General features: G+C 37.4%; 1 protein-coding gene across 1 annotated transcript in view; it reads left to right on the top strand.

The window, feature by feature from the left end:
* The window catches only part of Stet (stem cell tumor), a 500321-nt gene extending 492074 nt beyond the window's left edge, over positions 1-8247 (top strand). Inside the window, exon 11 of the mRNA XM_076773056.1 lies at positions 1727-8247. Coding sequence (XP_076629171.1) covers positions 1727-1968 — 242 coding nt within the window. The 3' untranslated portion in view covers positions 1969-8247. The remainder of the gene's footprint in view (positions 1-1726) is intronic.
* The last annotated feature ends 7414 nt before the right edge of the window (positions 8248-15661 follow it).

Below are 15661 nucleotides of genomic sequence, written 5' to 3'. Positions count from 1 at the left end.
ACAATTGCTACTGAGTGATTTTTTTATTGTGATTAGGACATCTCTCCCTCTCTAATAATCACTCGAAAGAATTAATCTGACCCATCGGTACACGATATAACCAACCAAACCCAGCTCCTCATTTGATATTCTGGAACGAAACCATGTATCCACAAGAACAGTAATATCATAGATAGGAGATAAACAAGAAACAGCACTACGGAGATTAGGATGCTTGGTTATTAGACCATTTACATTTTGATAATAAACTAGTGGTGAAGCTACACGCTTTTTGAATGACGAAATTTAATTATTATATTAAGCACCCAATTAATGAATTTTATGGCCCCATCATCTAAATTGTGAAGTTCCGATCTTGGATCAATTCAAATGTTTTTGCTGTTATTCTTCATTGTAAACAAACAAGCCAACCTCAACAACTTAAATATGGCGACATATTCACAGAAAGATTCTAGGAAAGAGAAAATTTTGAAGTCTGACAATTTTTCAGACTTTGAAGAGATTTTACTTATGTTATCCGAGTTTTCAGCTAATGTAGCTTATTTTACGGATTTATTACGTTGTCCTACAAGCTCAATATTATTCTTGGACATTACATTTATTATCAAATAATATTGTTTAATTGCTTAAAGGGGTATTCTAGCGTGAAGTGCGTTTTTTCAACTTTCTTCAAAAATTTTTTGCTAATAAATTATAACATCTTTTGCAGTCAAATTTACATGATTTATTTATACATGTTTCAGTGGTATTTTAAAATTCTTTGGGCGGAAGAAAGTTAAAATTGATGGCCCTGCATACTCTCAAACATAGGTGCTTTTAAAAAAGGCTATCTCACGGTGTCCATGATTCCGGCTATTCTGTTTGTTTGAAATGAAAAACGTGAAAGATTTTTAATAAGTATGAGTTTGGCCATAGTTAGTACTGGAACAAAAGAAAAAAATGCGATAATTAAAAAAATGGCAACACTTTGAAGTTTGATTATCGATTTTTTCAGTTTTTTTTTTTAATTTGAAGAGTCCAAAGATAGATAAAAAACAAAAATTTTAAATTGAGTCTAGTACGAGCTATAGTTAGACATGTACTGACACCATTCTGGTAAACGTAGTATCGAGAAAAACATTTTTAAAGTTTTGTATCACGTTCTTTAAACAGCCATAACTGCGTTAAGTTTAAGACTTCAGGCACGAGATTTTACAGATATATTTTTCAAATTATATTCTTTAAGTAAATGTAAGAAAAAAGAAATTGATTTTTTTTGAAGATTCACGCTAGAATACCCCTTTAAGTATACATTAACGAAAGAATGCATATGCTAGTGGTAGAAAACAACCAAATGTAGAAAGTAGAATTCCAATTGTTCCCAAAACATAAAACGTTGAGCTTGTAGGTTTCCCACTTGTGCTATCGTTCTCTGAATTAATTCGTTTCTTACAACTATTTTGAGAACCGAAACCCTTATATTCAACCCTTATTTTAAAATTCTCGATAAATAAACACGACGACGATGATATTCTAAAATCTCGCGTTAGAACAAAGTCGTCTTGTAGAAGTACCATGTAAGGGAGATATCTGAATATCGCTATGTTCGTTCAACAGATTATTTGAATCGTGTGTCTTCTATTATTGTCAGATCGATGTTCACGGAATGATCGTTGGTACGCTCTTGCACGACAGACTGTAACGGCGACACGAGAGTTATCTAACAGATGTATCGTTTAATTTACAGCGAGCGCCGACGTAGGATTTGCCATCTACGATAGGTACGCGGCTGAACAAATGGGACCACCTGTTTCGTACGTGGCGCATCTAACCGGCGCCTTGGCGGGCTTGACGATCGGCCTTCTGGTGCTGAAGAATTTCGAGCAACGGCTTCACGAACAGCTGCTGTGGTGGGTGGCGTTAGGCGTGTACGCGGCTTGCACGATCTTCGCGGTTATGTACAATCTGATGCATCCGGATTATCCATGACGTGAGGTCAGCTTCGCGTACGGGCAACCCCGAAACACGTAACGCGAAGCTGGACAACGCTGAACCAAGATGAAACTGAAGGGAAGAATGGCTGGTGAAAGAGTAGGAAGAAGACGGGGAATGTGATCTTGGAGAAAAATCTCAATGAAAGATCGCGTGAATGGTGCGTTTTCGACTGTCTTTGGATACGTTCCATGAAAAAGTGAAACGAAGAAGACTGGAAATGTACGGAGAACGCGAGGTGGGCACCGCGACGATGACGCAAATAGTTTCGGTTGGCTTCGTTGCGTTATCGATTGCAAAGATCGGCGAACGAGACGAAAGGATCGAGTGGGCAGGAATCGAACGAGAATAAACGATGTTTTGCCAAGGAAAATTTTATAGAAATTATATCCGTGCGAAAGGTAATTCTGGACAACTTCGCGAACGTCTCGAAATGAAATTGATATCGAATTCGGGAAAGAAACGAATATTTTAAATATTTCTAAAAGAGGGGAAACGATAGCGATGTATCGATTGAAAGTATTAAGAAAAAGGAAGAACAGAAGGAACGTAGAAAACGTAGAGATTGGGAATCAGCGAAAGAAAGCATCGATTTTCGAAGAATGTCTCGAAAAGGTGAACGATCAGTGACCATAACTGAATGCATCGGAGGAGGTGATACTTAAAATCTCGATAGCAGGGAGCAACGAACGAGAAGCGAAAAACTCCGAAGAGGCCTGAGAAGGTACATTCGGGCCGCACGTGTAGAACCTAAAAATTGGTCTCTTTCCTTCGAGTGCTAGCATTTTCTACTTTCCCGGTGAAAAGCCAAAGATTTTAGATACCTCTGGGGGTCCGTTTTCGGGGTCCTGTGTTTGCGCGAGAGTCGCAGCGAAATGCAACGAAACGCTAGCGGTCGAAGCACCGAAAAAAGCCTGGTAAAAATGATCTTTATGGTTCCGGAGCGACCCGGTAGCTCCGACTTCTTCTTTCAACGAATTTCGTAGAAACCAAAGAAACGTACGGAACGACGTCTTTCTTCGTTCTTTCGAATTATCCGAGGGAAGACGGGCGACGATGAAGAAAGAGGACACGCGGACGAAGACGTTGCCGTTTCGACGAGGATCGCGAAGGGTTGGAAAGACTCGAAATTGGTTCCTAGAAAGGGCGAAAACGAAGAAACGAGAGAGGTCGAGCCTCGCCATTCGTTAATCCAGTTTCCACGAATGTGTTCCTCCGATACTGTAAACGCGTGTGTCGCGTGAAAACGTCACGCTGACCGTTGAAAACGAGGAAGTCTACTGTTACTCGAACGTTCCTCGATGGTGCACGATCAAACGTCGACGAGTCCAGCCAAAAGTACGAACAAGCGGAACGCAGCGTTTGTGCGAATATTCTCTGAAGGTGTTATTCCGATCGCGCGAGCGGTTGGTTCGCGCCTAATCTGTATACCACTAAACTGTAAATAATACTGTACATAGTTAAACCGACGGAGGCGCGCGCGCCTGTGTGTGTATGCGTGTAGTGTGTATACGCGCGTGTGAATGAGTGTGACAATCAAAGGGGATAACGTGTAACAGAATACAAGTGAGGGCGTAAATTAATAAGGACCGTGCGCGACCGAAGGAAATCGGTCAGCCACGCGATCTAGTCGGATGACCGCGAAAATCGCGTCGTCCCTTGCGAACAAAGAAGGAACATATTTTGAAATCGATGCTTCGTGGACTTGCGCAAGAACGGAAGGAGTCGAACGAAAAAGAAAACAAAATGATCGAGCTAGTTTTGGTATTATATGAGAAATATATGAATCCTCAATTTTCAGTTTTAGTTACTGTGGGTACTTAGAATTTGGGTATCTCCAAAGCCAAATAGACCATCTTCTCAGTGTCCTTTTGTTGGCGAAACCCACTTCGATTCGAAGTTGCAGCTATTTTTCTGATTATCTTGATTCAAAGTAGCAAATTAAACCGACATTCTCCTCAGAACATTATTAAACAGTTTCTATTGAATTTGAATAGCAAACACGATCGTTTTGTTGCTCCATCCGTAAAGTGGGTCCCACCAATAAAACCCCATTTTGAAGAACCACAAACAGATTAGCTTGATAATTGAAAATTATTTAACGTTCAGTCGCTATTGTTACTAAAATCAATCTACCTTGGAAATACCTAAATATCTGTTCCTAATAATTGTTACAAGTATTGTACAAACGGGTGAAGAACTTGTGGAAGCGTTTTCCTTCGTTCGCAACGATCTCCACGGAGCATCTAGATCCGAAAGCCCTGTTCGTAATTGAATCGTTTCTCGCGAGAGTACGTTTCGGTGTGTTTCTAGAGTGATTGCAGGTGGGTTTCGGCGGTTGGCACGGCTGCTTCGATGGGACGTGCGCGCGCGCGCTATTTTTCCCGCGTGTTATTAACTTATTTGCGACTGCTATTCTTTGTCGCGCCTGTTCCTAGCGACGCGATGTTAAAGCTTACTCTATTTATTGATAGTTTCCGTCCGGTGAGCGTGCCGGCGGCAATTTCGTGTCCTCGATCTCCTCGAGCCTACTCTGCTCGGCACTTCCGTCTTCTTTTTCTTTCCTTTTTTTTTTACGTACCGGGGGAAGAAGAATCACGATTTTCGATCTACTGTCTCGTTTGTTCCGACCATAAATCCGCGGTGGTCTTCGATCAATCGACTCGATGACCGATGGATTACTTTTTGTAGCGTTTTCGTCGTTCGATCTCCGAACGCGTGGCAGCGCGCTTTGCTTCCGGTTTCGCGCTCGGAGATCGCGAATCACCTTGATCCTCTTCCTGTTTGCCGCGCGAATCCTGCGAAATATATTCCAAGAGAACCGTTCTCCAGCGGCCGTAAAGTTTCCCTCGGTTCGCGAAAGGTAATTATCTTTTCGACTTCCGGGGGAAAAGGACACGAAGGAAGATTTAGGGAAGAAGGAAAGAAAAGAGAATTTGTACCAAAGAGTCGAGGGCGAAAGAGCGATCGAGTTCAAACCGAGAGTGATTAATGATGCTAGTCAATTAGTAGTGGCAGGGAGTGGCTGAAACATTAAGATATTGCTGAAGAACACTTTTTTTTTTGTTTTAAGGGACGAGAGGTGACTCGAAAGGCCTCTCGAAAACCAAACAGGGTGATTCGGTCTATCGTCGTAAAATCTCTGCTGCATTTTGTTTCGAACGATTGCTTCACGGTTGCAGAGAGTATCTTCAACTTTCTTTTTCACTTCGATCGATAAAACGACGATTTTCATGCTACGAAGGATCAGCTATCGGTAGTCGATCGCGGTCGTCGATGACAGAGTTTCAACCACGTTTCCTTCTTCGATTCTGCAATCGCGTTACGATATTGGTCGAGGTAACATTCTAAAGTCATCTAAAGATTAAAAATCATGAATAATCATCGAGTGACGTCAAATTTTGGAGCTTGTTTCCCCTATTCTGTCCATAAGTTGGAAAATTTTATCAGTAGATTCTACGGGTGCAGACAAGAAAAAAAATATTATATAAACATGGGTTGTTTAACGCTTTATTAAAAAGTTATAACGAAAAATGAAACTCTAGTATTCCATTTCAAAATTGCCGTTAATAGTGCAAGCTTCATAACAATTAAAAATTGAATTTATCACTGTACGAAGTTTATTTGTATTTTATTTCATTTGTTATATTAGTCCATCACGCTCTGTACTCTTCATTTTTGAATAATCACGGCATTTTGATTTGAAGTACAAATACATACCAGCAGTTTTGGAAAAAATTAATATCGATAGCTTCACTGACCTCGAATAGTAAATATGCAATTTCGCTTTTTTGTTTATAACTTTTTAATTAAGCGTTACACATCCCATGTTTATATAACATTTTTTTCTTGTCTACAGCTGTAGAAATGTTAAATGTTTGAATAGATTAGAAATTTGTTAAAACTTGATTACTATCAACACAAATAGAAGTTTTAGATCAAGCTTGATTTATCAAATGTAAATTTCAATTAATAGATTTAGTAACACATTCATTACAGCCATGGATTTTACACTGTTAATGACATATTAACGAAAAATCTATGGGTTATAAATTACACAGTTTTCAATGTTTCTGGATGAACTTGAACACTTGTTAACATTTTGATTGAATGGAAACCTTGAAACTATTTTTTTCTACGCAAACCTTGCAAATTTAACGTTCCATAAATATTTGCAAATATTCAAATATTAGCTTTGCATAGTTTTATCATTAACTAAACACGCGAATATAAATTTCATTGATTTGCATAGCTCATCGGTATTGCTGTAAATATCAGATATCTGTCCATACTTCTTCGTTATTTTCCAAAATTTAATCTAATTATAATATGCTGACAGTGACTATATTGGACAGCACTGTTTTGAATCTATGTATAAATTATTGTGATCCACTTGACCGTGTTCTATATAATTTCGTCAACGTTCGTAATTGGAAGAAAAAAACAAAGCAATTAGAGGTACCGTGCTCAATTAACGGGAAAATGAGAATTCGAACTTCAAATTTAACTTTTAAATTAATCGTACGTTTCAGCGAACAACTAGTCGGTTCCAAACTCCCGGAAGTTTTGTCAATTTCTAATCCTATTCTAAACAAAACTTTAACAAATGTTGTGCAAGTGAAGTCAATAAAATTGTTGAAACGAATCTAAAGAAACTTTTTGGAATGAATTTCAAAAATCTTATTCACACTAACTTGAATGCAACTATTAATATTTTCTTGTTCTGAACGTCACCAATCTCATTCTACCAATTCGAAGTATGAATCTAAGAAATATGGACAAGCTTCTTTATGTCAAAACGTACATCTTGCTATGTGATTTGTTCCATTTCCAGGAAAGTCACCAGCTCTAACATCAATCAAGGTGCCTGTCCAGAAGATAAGACTTTTGATCGATGTCGGAACTATTGACTTTACTGAGATAAGAATCACTGTGGCCAAACATACACACATAATGGTTATTTAAACGATTCATAAATCACAAGAAATTTTCGATTTTACGAAGACACGAAATCGATGGCCGATAGGAGGAAACATGCAACCGAGCTTGAAGTTTATTTTGGTACGCGTGAAAAATTCATGCGTTCAACCACGATGCCATACTCGAACGTACTGCAAGAAAGAAGAAGAACGTACGAAGAAAATATACGAAGACAATCGATCCGTTTTCCGAGCACCGGATTTTTCCATACTTTGTAAATAATTTTTAAAAGTAAATTTTCATCGTGCAATTTGGCTTTGTCGTGCAACGAATTCCAATCAGTTTCGCGAAAAGAAATTCGTTCGGGAGGCGAGCGTTTCCGAAAACGAAGATGTTGATTTGCGAGAATCGATGAGGCATAAATATATATAAATACGAAACGCAAATTGACTCTCCGAAATATGTTTTCGAAATACTGAAACGCTAACGTCGGTGTTCTCCAAGACCTCCTGTCGTATCGCGTGAAAAAAGATCGAATTTTCACGACGCATTTTGGTCGTCTAGTCGAGGAAACGATTCGCGAGGAGTACCGTTGCTCGCGATCGTCGATCAAAAAACGAAGAATCGTTTCGAAGATGTCGACAACGCAATTGTTTCTAATCAATCGGCGACTGCTTAGCGCACGAAAATATTTCCTTGAGTTTGTTAATTGATTTCACAGACTGGACCACTCTTTCCTTTCGTCTACTCGGGCCAGGGCAGGTTCCTCGCGAGATTAAATCAACCGAAGTCATTATTTTTAATCGAAAGAAAGGAATAATTTAGCGTATTTCACGTTGAACGATAAACGAACTCGTATTCTGTTTAAGCGAAATTATAATCGAGGTTCTTCGGGGCGAGTACGCCGCGACGAACATCGTACATTTGGTAATTACAGATATATTTGTCTGATTTATTTATTTATTTATACTATTTACGGTCAGTCGTAAACATTCACAAGCCAAAGAGGCGGAGCTAGTGAAAGAAGAAAATGCGAAAGGTTTCCTTCCGAGCGATTAATGATATTATCATTACTGTAGTTGTTACTTATTATTATCTACTTATGTAGTAAATTATTCTTATCGTCGTCATCGTTTATCGACCTCGCCACTGTCATTCTCGTAAAGCATCCTTGTTAATTTAGCTCTCCCGTCGCAATTATTCGTTCATTAATATTTTCATTGAAGCGTGTAAAGTTTAATTTGTTGGAATGCGCAGAATCTGTCGAAAAAAAAAAATGAGAAATGAAGAATTTTTTGTAAATTGTATAAAACGTAGCAAAAGTTGTAAAAGGAACGCGAGAAATATGCAAAAATAAAATTTTTGTGAAGAAATTAAAGCGTTATTTTCTTAATTTAAGAAACGACATCGTTCGAGTGTATATCGGTATGCAACCGGAAACCAAAAGGGTGCCCTACTTATTGCCTTTGTTACGCTATAGAAAATGTCTAATACAAGTAATTTTTCAAACGTATGTTATTTAACTTTCTTTAAATTTGTTCAGAATTATTTTAGTTTATTGATTTATTTTCATGCAACTCTAACCATTTACCAGTATTTACACAAAAGAAATTTCTAGTTTCATTAACCTTACCAACTTTGATGGTTCTATACTGATCTCTGTATCTGTGCAATGCATCACAAGCCCACAAACGAGGTATTTAAATATTTATACCTGAATATTTGTTTGTGACAAGTTTGGTTTTATACACGTTCGGTATTTCAGAACATAAAATGCATTATCAAATGCATTTTTGTGTCGCATGACTCGAGAGGTATGTAACCCCATTACCATTTTCATATCAGATGCGATGTTAGAAATTCAAAAGAAATAAAACTGCAACGTTAACGAAATGGCAGAAATTATAATTCAATTTACTGATCGCCAATTAATTATTTTAAACATAATTATCACAAACAAGGTATATCTCGTCTGTAATCACGTATCGACCGTAGAAACTCGAATGGTATCGTGTCGATTAATGGCGTAGAAGGTCTGAATGCGTAGTTGACGAGTAAGTCGCGAGCAGCTGATTGTCGCTCGCGTACACCATATTTACAATAGCGTCCAATGACTAGGAAAAGGGCAACAAGTCGTACAAATGCTCGGATTTTCGTCTGCCTTGAAAATGTAAAGTACGTTAGTGAGTGCGTGATGTGACGGTATTGTGAAAATGACAACATCGTCGACCATTCTGTCGTCGTATCAGCGGTTCGCGAATGGTACGCCATTGCCTAATTCTCGAATGCTGGTCGTTTCATCCCCACGAGAAACAGTAATTCAGTAAATAGTTCCTCAAGTGACCGCCATCCATGGGAAGAGGACGCTAATATCACCTCCAAATGTTCAGGTCGGTATGACAGTCAGATAGAGCCCCAAAAGTCTATGAGGTGAAAGCACAGACGAGGTATTCGAGTAGACCATTCACCTGATGGACATTCGTGGCCGAATCTGACTGCCATACCAACCTGAAAATTCGGAGGTGATTTTGGCGTCCTCTTCTCATGAATGGCAGTCAGTTGAGAAACTATTCACTGAATTAGTACTGATGGGGAGACAGCTGTAATGTGTGGATTAAAAAAAAGGCAACCCAGTATTATCAGAAGGTAAACGAGGGGCAGAAATTTCTTGGAGAAAAAACATTTTTCTAAATCGTTTTGAAAAAATTATTTTTAGCTGAGGGGGTCAGCTATAATAACTTTCGGTCAATAGACATACCCCCGAAATCCTACTCGTGATCGAGAAAAAAATTTTGATGTAAAGGCTACTCGTATACCTCGTCTGTGAGACAAGTGCCTAGACGTGACATCTAACGCATTTTTTAAGACCATGAGATTCTAGAGCCCCATTACCATGTCGGTATCACTCGCAACCTTACCAACAGGCTATAGAAAACGATCATAGCGCTTAAAAAGGTAGGAAATGAAACTAGAAGAATTCTTTTCCTCTTGAACAAACTGAAACGGTACGGACCTGAATCGGGCATCAATTGCGATTGAAAATTCAGCAACCAGAATTAAGTCGCGGTCCAAAATTAGGAACAGCCGTCTCAGGCACCGGAAAAGTTCAGCTGATATAGCTAAACCAACTTCTTTTGTAATTGTTGGACACTACCCTGGAAAAGCAAACGCGAAAAATTCTCATTGTACGCAACACTAAATGGAACTTTACAATTAATGTAAATTATATGCAACTGTAACTAAGCAAAGAGACGCGAATAATTCATACTACACAATGCTGATAACAAACCGTTATCAAAATTCTTATTCGCGATACTAGTCTGACTGAAAACGCGAAAAATACTCATCATTTGCAACTCTAACTGTTATCGTGGTATATTGATCTTAGTCGCAACGCTACCCAGAAGCAAACGCGATAATATTCGTATACCGCGACACTAATAAAATCACTTATTAAATAATGCGCAACACTAATTTTACTAATGCGTACAACCGTTCCAGGCTGCTTCGTAATGCTGGAGAAGGTGCAATCTGAAAAACTACAAGTCCTACAACTACAGGCGACAATAGTGACATGGAATGACTCTTCATCCTCATCCGAAGATGAAGATGAAGAACCATTTGATGCAGCCCACTCTTGCGACAGTTTGTCAGGGCCTCTTCGACTCCATCGAGTCTCTTCTTTTTTCGGCGGTCCTGCCAAAGCCTGAAACTTAAACCAAGGCTCGAGATTCTGTGCAATACACAATCCTCCAACGATTCTACGAATCGTTATCGGACCAGGTGTGCAGAAACTCGAGCGGGACGAGCGTTTCGGGGATCCTACCGCGAGCGAACGCGACCGCGAAGAGCGACTGCAAAGCCGCAGGATTCCAAGAATCGAAAGTAAAACCAAAACAAACGGTACAATCCGTTTGGATCGGCTAACGTTTCGACTCTTCAAATCGAACTACAGGTACAGGACCTGTGGCAGTCCTGCCCTGACCCTACCTACTTATATCTAACACACATACCAGAAAGTAAGTTACCTACCTACCTAACCCTATATTTAAAAAATTGCAAAACTCATTTTCGCAAACATACGCTCCACGGTTCTCACACATAATGTCCGTGCGCAAAAGCCTACACTAGAGAGGACGCCCCGGGGTTCCTCCGACACCCGAACATTCCACACAACATTCACACTCTAATGTTTACGTACCATGACCTGAAATCAACCGACAAAGACTAGTGATCATTGCGTATTTTTAAGTAACTTTCAAAAAATAGAATCTTTGATAAAATGATTTTCTACATTTTGTTGTTTAAAATCAAGAAATTAATTGTATTTACGTTTCATTAAATATTTTATATTATTGTCTTCGAGCATGCAAAAAGTATGGACAAAATGAAATAGAATTTTATTTGTAAATTACATTAAAGTTTTAAAACGACGCAATTCCGCAGCCTAACCACACACACACACACACATGTGAAATTGCGTCGCGCACGATACACTAGCGCAATGTCAGTCGCAAATAAATATTATTAGGAATTTTTAGAAACTAAGTCATTGTGCTCGTTGCCTTCGTTCACGCAAGTAGCACCTGGGCACTTGGGTGAGTTTAGGCAATGAACACGGAAAGGTATTCTGAAAATCCTCAACTAGAAAAAGTGATTAATGAATAATAGAGACGGCATTTTTCAATTCATTTCCAGTTAAAATAACTCAACTTTTTGTTTGAATGTATTAAAAACGAAACACGTTAATATTAAAATATGAAAAATGTTATTATTAAAGAAAATTATTGTAATTAAAATTTAATTATGTAAAAGGAAACACTTTCATTAAGTATTAATATTATTTATTTAGTATTTTTTTAAATAATTTGATTGAACCATTAATTCAAATATTCAAATAGTCTCGGTCGATTCTGTCGTCAAAGTAAATTTAAAGAAAAATGAAAGTAGTATACAATGCTTGTTACTTTGACTCAAAAATCTACCAGTCGCGAATCGCCTTCTTGTACGTGAAATACATCATATTTTGTAGTAATTAAGGAAACAATTAATATTCAATAATATATATTCCATATATCTACAGTATTATTAGAATCGTCATTTTAAAATAAAAGTAAAAAATGAGTAAAGAAAATATTTAACATATTTTCATTTATAAATGTTCTTAATAAAAACTATTTATTATTCTGTAAAATATTTATTTATGATATCTAAAAAAACACAAAGTACAAGAAGACCCTAACCTGATCTACAAAATAAAACAGTATAAATATGTTCCCATTCACGGGTATAAAAAATACCCGTGGTCACTATTCGCCAAAAATACTACGTATACAACCGGTCACCCGTGTTGATTCGGACCTTTCGTCCTACAACATGATTGGGGACCAGAGGGACAAAAACACATGCGACTCACCAACCGTTGACTACGATGAACCTCTAGGTAGACCTCTGCGATGCTGCTTCCCAGTGTGGTCATCAATGAAATTGTCTGCATGGTCCTGCTGATTGCCAGAATGTAAGGATGAAATCTAGAAACTGTAAAGAATAAGGAAACAATTATAATCTACCGTAAAAATGAAAAACAATTCGTAATTTAATATAAAAGTATCCACATACTCAAAACTGAGCAATACTTACATTTTGCACTCGTGGAGCATCGCCCAAAACTCCTCTTCAGTGATGCACTGATTCTAATACCGATAACGAGTTACTCTGCTTTTCAAAGAAATAATGAAAAAGCAATATTAAAAAAATGATAAACTAACGCGACCGGAAATCAAAGTCGGCGAACAAGAGGCTCTACTGTCGCGATTTCGAAAGCAAAGAACCACGACGCTCTGGAAAAAATATAAAAATGCGCAATATACACTGACTTGACCTTCGCGTGTGCCTAAAGTATAAACGAAAGTCTACTCGAAGCAACTGTGCTTCGAAAAACAATAAACTAATCTACACAACAAACACTGATTCTGCCGACCGCATTGCGCGCGGTCACTAAAATTTCTGAAAAAAATGCTGAAATAAGAAATAAGAAATAATTAAGTAATCCCTCAGACATGTCTATTTATAGATTTAGTATTAAATTTGACCGATAAAAACACAAAAATGTGTAAACATATATAGGTACAAACTCACTTGTTGTAATGAAGTTGATTTCCCCAATATTTCATTTTCAATTCCTTCCATTTGCCATTTTCAAACATGGCGTCGATTGTATGCCGATAGCGTCCCTTCCAGTCGAACTCGAACAATCAGAATCTGTAACAGGAATAAAACACATATTACGATTCAATGCGTTAAAATAAATGTACCTATAACTTAATTAAACATCGACTGAACCCGAAATATGGTCCATGAATTGTTAATTATGTTTACAGATTTCATAATTGACGAAGATTATGTATGGAAAGAGCACGTGCGAAACAGATCAAACATTTTTCGCGATTCCGATTGACTTGAACGTCAGAAACGTGTTAATATTAAATAAAAGCACTAACAGACAGTAAAGGAAAGTACTACGAGCGATTTGGAACATTAAGATGACAATAATTAAAAATTACGTACCTTATTAGACGCGAAGCCTGTCACTGCATCTCATCACACGAGTTTCCAGAAGACGAATGACGGACAGGAATGGTCGCGTCTCCCGCGGGAGGCAATGGGTGGGGAGCGGGGTAAGGTGGTCACGTAGTCCAACGATCTGTATTTCCGAAGAAAAGGTTAAACCTTATATCTCGAATAACTGAAAATAAATAAAGTAAATACATAAAATAAATACAAAAAGATATCAGACAAACAATTAATTAATCATTTATTGTCTTTATATCCTTCTGACGTCACAATTAATAACAGCCAATCACAGGCGCTGCTTGAACATCGAATATCGATTTGTCAATCGACACACAAGTTACTAGATCTATTGAAATATATTAATTGTAACTATAGAAACATATAACGTGTAAATATTAACTTTTAATCTAAATTGCAATCAGTTTCTCACATAAATGGTCCTTTTGTGTATAGGAAATAATTAGTTGGTACAACTAAACTAGAAGATCAAAGGAACACTGCTTCCTTCTATCTCTTTAGTTTAATAATCAGGAAAGATATCAGACAAACAATTAATTAATCATTTATTGTCTTTATATCCTTCTGACGTCACAATTAATAACAGCCAATCACAGGCGCTGCTTGAACATCGAATATCGATCTGTCAATCGACACACAAGTTACTAGATCTATTGAAATATATTAATTGTAACTATAGAAACATATAACGTGTAAATATTAACTTTTAATCTAAATTACAATCAGTTTCTCTCATAAATATTCCTTTTGTGTATAGTATATTTTCGAAAATTATTTATTTCAGTTTTCACTAGATTTACATAAAAATCTATCTTGATTCTGTGTCGATAACATTGGGCTTGATTTATGGTAAGAAGTTGGTAGTACAGGCACAAACGAAGTGTGAAATAGATGTCTCAGACGAACATTTTTTCGTAACACGCGGATTAAGGGCACAGACAATGCATAGTGGAGATGTGTAAAGCAACTTTTTTTTCGTGTCGCACGGGCAAGGAATTTGTTATCCCAGCTGCAAGGTTAAGTCGAGCGGCCGGCGTCGCGAATATAAACAGAATCTAACCGAGCGTTGAAAAAACAACAAGCGTATCAGATGACTGACCCTGGCTTACGAATCCTAGCAACGGTAATAATAAAATTACTTGTATAAAATACTGGAGGATATAAAAGAAATAGATACAGACAAGCAATAGACTAGGACAGTATTTAGTGGGAGTCCTATGACGCAAAGGAAACACATCGTGAAAAATGAATGTCTTTCTATATTCTATATACATTATTTGTCTATTGTTGTTGCATTCACAAAATTTGTATAAAAAGCATTGATTGAAATAGTGATAATTAATGTATTTCAATCGATCTAGTTATTTTCGAATAATCTTCGAATAATCTTCTAAAATATAGTATACACAAATTTATGTAAGAAACTGATTGCAATTTAGATTAAAAGTTAATATCTACACGTTATATGTTTCTATAGTTACAATTAATATATTTCAATAGATCTAGTAACTTGTGTGTCGATTGACAGATCGATATTCGATGTTCAAGCAGCGCCTGTGATTGGCTGTTATTAATTGTGACGTCAGAAGGATATAAAGACAATAAATGATTAATTAATTGTTTGTCTGATATCTTTTTGTATTTATTTTATGTATTTACTTTATTTATTTTCAGTTATTCGAGATATAAGGTTTAACCTTTTCTTCGGAAATACAGATCGTTGGACTACGTGACCACCTTACCCCGCTCCCCACCCATTGCCTCCCGCGGGAGACGCGACCATTCCTGTCCGTCATTCGTCTTCTGGAAACTCGTGTGATGAGATGCAGTGACAGGCTTCGCGTCTAATGAGGTACGTAATTTTTAATTATTGTCATCTTAATGTTCCAAATCGCTCGTAGTACTTTCCTTTACTGTCTGTTAGTGCTTTCGTTTAATATTAACACGTTTCTGACGTTCAAGTCAATCGGAATCGCGAAAAATGTTTGATCTGTTTCGTACGTGCTCTTCCCATACATAATCGTAGTCAATTATGAAATCTGTAAACATAATTAACAATTCATGGACCATATTTCGGGTTCAGTCGATGTTTAATTAAGTTATAGGTACATTTATTTTAACGCATTGAATCGTAATATGTGTTTTATTCCTGTTACAGATTCTGATTGTTCGAGTTCGA

Source organism: Colletes latitarsis, chromosome 9, assembly GCF_051014445.1.
Source record: "Colletes latitarsis isolate SP2378_abdomen chromosome 9, iyColLati1, whole genome shotgun sequence".
In the NCBI taxonomy this organism is placed as follows: Eukaryota; Metazoa; Arthropoda; class Insecta; order Hymenoptera; family Colletidae; genus Colletes; species Colletes latitarsis.
This window is presented reverse-complemented; position numbering and strand designations above follow the sequence as displayed.